At 45.5% G+C, this 5,766-nt stretch overlaps 1 protein-coding gene across 1 annotated transcript in view; it reads right to left on the reverse strand.

Annotated features, from left to right (window-relative positions):
• Window positions 1-2,757: 2,757 nt before the first annotated feature.
• The window catches only part of LOC103372378 (dachshund homolog 2-like), a 16,670-nt gene continuing 13,661 nt past the window's right edge, over window positions 2,758-5,766 (reverse strand). Inside the window, exons 8-12 of the mRNA XM_008301993.1 lie at window positions 5,333-5,490; window positions 5,100-5,247; window positions 4,859-4,984; window positions 4,289-4,348; window positions 2,758-2,795 (exon numbers count right to left, since the gene is read on the reverse strand). Of these exons, the coding sequence (XP_008300215.1) occupies window positions 2,758-2,795; window positions 4,289-4,348; window positions 4,859-4,984; window positions 5,100-5,247; window positions 5,333-5,490 (530 nt within the window). The remainder of the gene's footprint in view (window positions 2,796-4,288; window positions 4,349-4,858; window positions 4,985-5,099; window positions 5,248-5,332; window positions 5,491-5,766) is intronic.

Here is a 5,766-nt window from a genome sequence, read left to right on the forward strand (position 1 = left end):
TGCTCCTAGAAGTGTTCAGTGTTTCATGCCTGCAGTCTTTTCTTACATTTCTTCATAAGATTTGGAGCCATACGTCTCAGAAATATTTTTTGTAACTGAAAACGGCAGAAATCATTAATTATTGAAGTTGACTGAAGTTTAAATGATTGCTGCAGTGTTTACAAAAAAGATTTTTTCAACCAGATATCTCAGTTCTTGAAACTTTGTTCCCTCGTGGTCGAAAGACAGAGCTGACCAATCAGATCAGACCGTGCTGTCTGTTAACACGCACACACAGAGCGCTAAGTGTGTCCTCATTCACTTAACTGGGTTGCCATGGGAGCAAGGTGTGTGTGTGTGTAAAATGTGTCAAAGGAAGCAAGTCGTGCCTTCATTCATCACACACACCCTCTGTCCTGCGGTCTATGTGGGGACCTGCTGCTGATTGGTAGATTCTACAGTTTCATTCAGCAGATGCTTTTATCCAAAGCGACGTACGTCTGAGAGCAGATCCAACACCAGCAAGGATCTGGTGAGGAGAGAACCACCTGGATCAGAGCCTAGAACAGGTCCAGTGTGGTCGGTGCTGATGCCAGCAGCAGGCTGTAGGGCGGCGACAGGAACATTTGCTTTTGTTTGCTTGTTTCCAGGCTGTCAGGTGTTGAGTGCAGAGCTGCTCTTCAGATGGAGTCAGCAGGTTGAACACTTTGGTAACTGGTTCCACCACCAGAACCACAGAGGAGGAGAGTCCAGCTACCAACCTGGGCCCTGTTGCTGTGGTTGGACCAGGAGGTTCTGGTTGGTCCAGTTAGTGAGCAGAGGGAGTGCAGACCTGAAAGAGAGAGTTCAGGCAGGAGGAGATGTTCTCTCTCTGGTTCTGACTGGAAGCCAGTGACCGATCTGAACAGCGGGGTGACATGGTGTTCTTGGCTGGTTGAACACCAGACGGGCTGCTGGTTCTGGATCATCTGCAGAGGTCTGACCGTGGATGCAGGAGGCCTGCCAGTAAGGAGCTGCAGTAGTCGATGATATGATGAGAGCCTAGACCAGGAGTTGTGCTGCATGTTCAGACAGGAAAGGTCTGATCTTCCTGATGCTGTACAGGACGAATCAACACCACCGAGCAACAGAGGCCACATGAGCCTTGAAGGTCAGCTGGTCATCAATCATGACGCCCAAGGTTCTGGCAGATTTAGTGGGTCTGAGTTGGGTTGGATCAGCTGGATGCTGATTCCTTGTTGTAGAGAGGGACTGGTTGGGATGACAAGGAGCTCAGTCTTACAGAGGCTGAGCTGAAGGTGGCCGAGATGTCTGCAAGGCACGATGAGATCCAGCAGAGACCGTGTGGTCGTCCAGGGGAAGGACAGGAAGAGCTGGGTGTCATCAGCATAGCAACGGTGTGAAAAACCACGGGCCTGGATTATTGCACCAAGTGAGGTTGTGTATGCTGAGAAGAGAAGGGGACCGAGCACTGACCCCTGAGGAACCCCTGTGGACAGGTTGTGCGGTTCAGACACTTCTCCCCTCCAGGATACTCTGAAGTATCTTCCTGAGAGGTAGGACATGAACCAGCGGAGGGCAGATGAAGTCTCAGATGGTATCACTATCAGGTGTTTCCAGGTGAGTTAACATTTTAGGTCACCATGACAACAAAGAACCATATTGATGCATTAGTGTTTGTTGCATTTATCTGTGATGCTGCACATGCTCAGTGTGAAGGAGGAGACATGAGTATTGCTTATAGGTGTTTTATTGATCAGTCGCTCGTGTTTCAGGTTTAAACCGCTTTAATGTAAAATTCTTACAGATCAATACCTTCTCAGAACTGATCAAAGTCACTGATCACAGGAGCCAATCAGAGGACGGCGCTCGGGTGGCATGACTTGACTTTAGCTCGGCATTATGTGACCTTCAGAGAGTCGACTAATCCATCAATCAGCCAATCAGGCTGCAGGAGGCAGATGTGTGATCCATCTATCTGATCAGAAAGTTTAATATAGAAATCAATAATCAGTAACATCAGCTGTTGTTTGTAGAAACTCCAGCAGAAGCTCACAGAGTTCTAAAGTTCTGGTTCTGAGGACAACCAGGTTCCTGATGGGTACTAAACTCAGGCTGATCAACCATGGATCAATCATAGTGATCAGTTTGCAGTTCAGTATTTACATTTTCACACAAAGTTGTCAAACAACAACAACAACAACAACAACAATAATAACAATGTTACACTTTGATTAAATAAAAACAACAAATCAGGAGATTAACAAGCTTATTAACGGTGGTGTCATTAGTAACAGTACTGCATACAGTACCAGTAGTACTGCGTGTAGAAACAGAGGTATTGTGTGTAGTATCAGTAGTACTGCATATAAGTGGTACTTGTATGTAGTATCAGTAGTATTGCATGATGTCACCATACTACTGCATACAGAGTTAGTAGTTATGCATGTAGTATCAATACAATAGTACTGTGTGCAGTATTAGCAGTACTGCATGTAGTAACAGCAGTACTGTATGTAGTATCTGCAGTACTTCAGATCAAGCTAAAAAACACTAAAAGCTTTTCAGTAAAGGAACATTAAATCAACGTTAAATGTTAAAAAGAGTTCAGGTGTTTACAGCTCCACCCCTCCAGCAGTGGCTCCGCCCCTCACAGGTGTTACATAACAGTCAAATACAGACACGTGGCTGACGGAAGTCTTTAGTTTCTCTTCTGTTTTTGTTGTACGTTTTGATTTCTTCAGTGTCTCCGTCGGCTTCGTCTGTCCTGCAGGTGTCTCAGAAGAGCAGAGGAGGTTTGGTGAACACTCGCTTCTCTGCAGACAAGCAGAAAACAAACATCTGGAACAGCAGCAGTGAAACAGTTTTATTTCCTGTTGGAGCCGACAGGTGAGACGCAGATTCACCTGTCGGCTCAGAGTCTGACAGGGTTTCATGCTAGTGCATCAGTGGACGGCTGCTTTTCTTCTTCGTGTCCAAAACACTCAAATAAAATCAGTTTAAATGGAAACAGAGAGAAGCAGCAAACTGTGACATCTGAGCAGCTGGAACCTCTAAGATCAAAAAACAAAAAATCTCCAGACCTCAGAGTCATAAAAGCTGGAAAGTTTGTGCCAGAAAAAGTCATTTAAGAAGACAGTTTCAGATTAACGGAGTCACTGAACCACAAAATCTTTTTACCTTTTTATTGAAAGTCGCTGAACAGATGATCAGATTAGTTTCAGATAAATTTAACAACAAATTAAAGATCAGCAGTGAATCCTGATCTTCGGGAGATTTCGCAGGAAAATTGACTTTGAAATCGTTCTTAAACTTGGAAGTTAATTTACAATAAAGTTTGGTATTAAATGAACTGCTATTAATCATCTATTCTGATAATCGATTAACCAGTTTGGGTGTTTTTTTGTTTAAGAGGATCAGTTCAGTGATTTCAGCTTCTTGAATATTTTCTTTCACAAAATGACCAAATTAAAAGTCACATTTCTGAGCTGTGATGAATGAATGTTATCAGCAGCTTCAGCTCTGCTTTCATTTCACAGTTCGTTCGCTCTGATTGGACGCCAACAGCTGGTCGTTACATCGCCACGGTTACTGCTAGTAGATCCAGCCAGAACTGAAGTGTTTCAAGCAGGAGAGCCAATCAGAACAGACGTCGCATTTAAGGTGTCTGACTGGTTCGTTCCACCTTAAAAGCTGCTGGTTGTCTTTGAGCTGCACAGTGAATAAAATGTTTTCCTACATTATAAAGATGAACACAGTAATAATCCAACAACAGAACTTTATTCATGCCGATCAAAACCCTGAATGCCGACTGAAGCCCACATTCAGATTTCACTATGTTTCATTTTAACGTGCCACATTAAAACTCCTTCACGTGATCTTCATTTACTGGGTTTTCTTAAACAGAATGAAGGTTTCAGGAATCAGATGCTTTGGTTTCTGTGCAGCAGGTTAGTCATGATGAGATGTTTCAGATCTGGACTTGAGAGACAGTCCGATGCATCTGTCGGAGGCGGTTTAAGGTCTGGATCTGGTTTAAAGCGGAAAACGTGGAAAAAGCAGTGACATCTTTGTGTTTTTCCACATTTTCACGAATACAAATAAGGTTGGCTGAACGTTCAAGTGGGTTTTGGACGGTCTTACACGTCAGCAACAGAGAACCAGCGCTGGATGCTGAACTTCTCTGAACTTGTTGCATGTTGGAAACGATACACAACTGAACTGGTCATGCTGGTACTGAAACAAACATGGCGTCTGTTTGTAAACTGGTGCAACAACAGCGTTTGTGGTTCTGTCTGTTTCAGGTTACCGTGAGCAGCTGAGTTCTCCTGCTGTTTGTTCTCCAGTTCGCTTTCAGGCGTCGCTGCATCTGAAAACCAACACAGGAAAACCATGTTAGCTGCGTTAGCCTCGCTGCCTTCGCATCGCTGTCTTAGCTTCGTGTTAGCGTTGCTGTGTTAGCCTTGCTGCATAAGCATCACTGTGTTAGCCTAGCTGTATTTGCTTTGCTTTAGCGTTACTGTGCTAGCATTAGTATGTTAGCCTTACTTTAGTGTTGCTGTGTTAGCCTCGCTGTTAGCATCACAATGTTAATCTCGTGTAAGTGTTGCTTCGTTAGCCTTTCTGTGTTAGCGTCGTTGTGTTAGCCTTATACTAGTGTTGCTGCGTTAGCCTCACTGCATTAGCCTCACTTTAGCGTTGCTGCGTTAACGTTGCTTTGTTAGCTGTCCTGTATTAGCCTTGCTGCATGAGCCTTCCTGTGTTAGCGTCTCTATTTCAGCCTTACATTGGTGTCGCTGCATTAGCCTGGCTGTGTTAGCCTCGCATTAGCGTCGCTACTACCTCTGTAACTGATAGGATGACTCCTTAATGTGTTCACCTGAGCAGCAGTCTGTTTGCTTCAGTGCTCGCTCCACCTGCTGCCTCCTCCTGGACTCAAAGTCCAACATCTCTTGCAGCTTCCTCTTCGCCTTCTTCTCCTTCTTCAGCCTCCTCTGGATGGACACTGAGACAGACAGACAGACAGACAGACAGACACACACCTGTCTCACCTCTAATCAGCAGACAGTCACCTAACCTCTGCTCTGTAGTTCAGAGCTCACCTGTCTCACCTGTCTCACCTCTGCTCTGTAGTTCGGAGCTCAGGTGTCTCTGCAGCGCCTGCCGAGCGTCTCGTTCTCGCTCCAGCTCCAGTTTTAACTCTTTCCTCTCCAGCTGGTTCTGTTTGTCCTGAGAGCGAACGCTCTCCACCGCCACCTTCAGGAGCCCCTGAGAACACACAGGCAGCGACTGCATCATCACCTGTGACACTATCAGTGATCAGTGTCTCTGCGTTATCTCCACTGTCTGTCACCTGGATGTTGGTCAGCAGCGTCTCCATGGACGACAGGCCCTCAGCCAATAGGAAAGGAGCAAAGGCGCTGTTTGTGTGGCTGATTGACAGCGACTGAGAGGCGAGAGCCAACTTCTCGTAGGTTGGTTTGAGGAGGGGGAGGGGCAACAGGCTTTCATCTGCAGGTGCCAGAGTGAAGACAAATCAGGTGAAACAACCAACAGACACACGTAGAATCAGTTTTTATTTCATCCCAGAAACCTCCAGAACATTTAGACAATCTGTTTTCTTATTTCTCATCTTCTTGTCTCTAAAACGTGTTTGTGTTTATTAAATGAAACGTCCGAGTGGTCAGATGCAGGACAAGGTGCTGTTCATGGACCATCTCCTGGTCCTCACAGCCACACACAGACACACACACATACACACACCTACACACAGCCACACACACACAG

The sequence above is a fragment of the Stegastes partitus genome, unplaced genomic scaffold, assembly GCF_000690725.1.
Source record: "Stegastes partitus isolate 25-593 unplaced genomic scaffold, Stegastes_partitus-1.0.2 Scaffold1744, whole genome shotgun sequence".
Taxonomy (NCBI): domain Eukaryota; kingdom Metazoa; phylum Chordata; class Actinopteri; family Pomacentridae; genus Stegastes; species Stegastes partitus.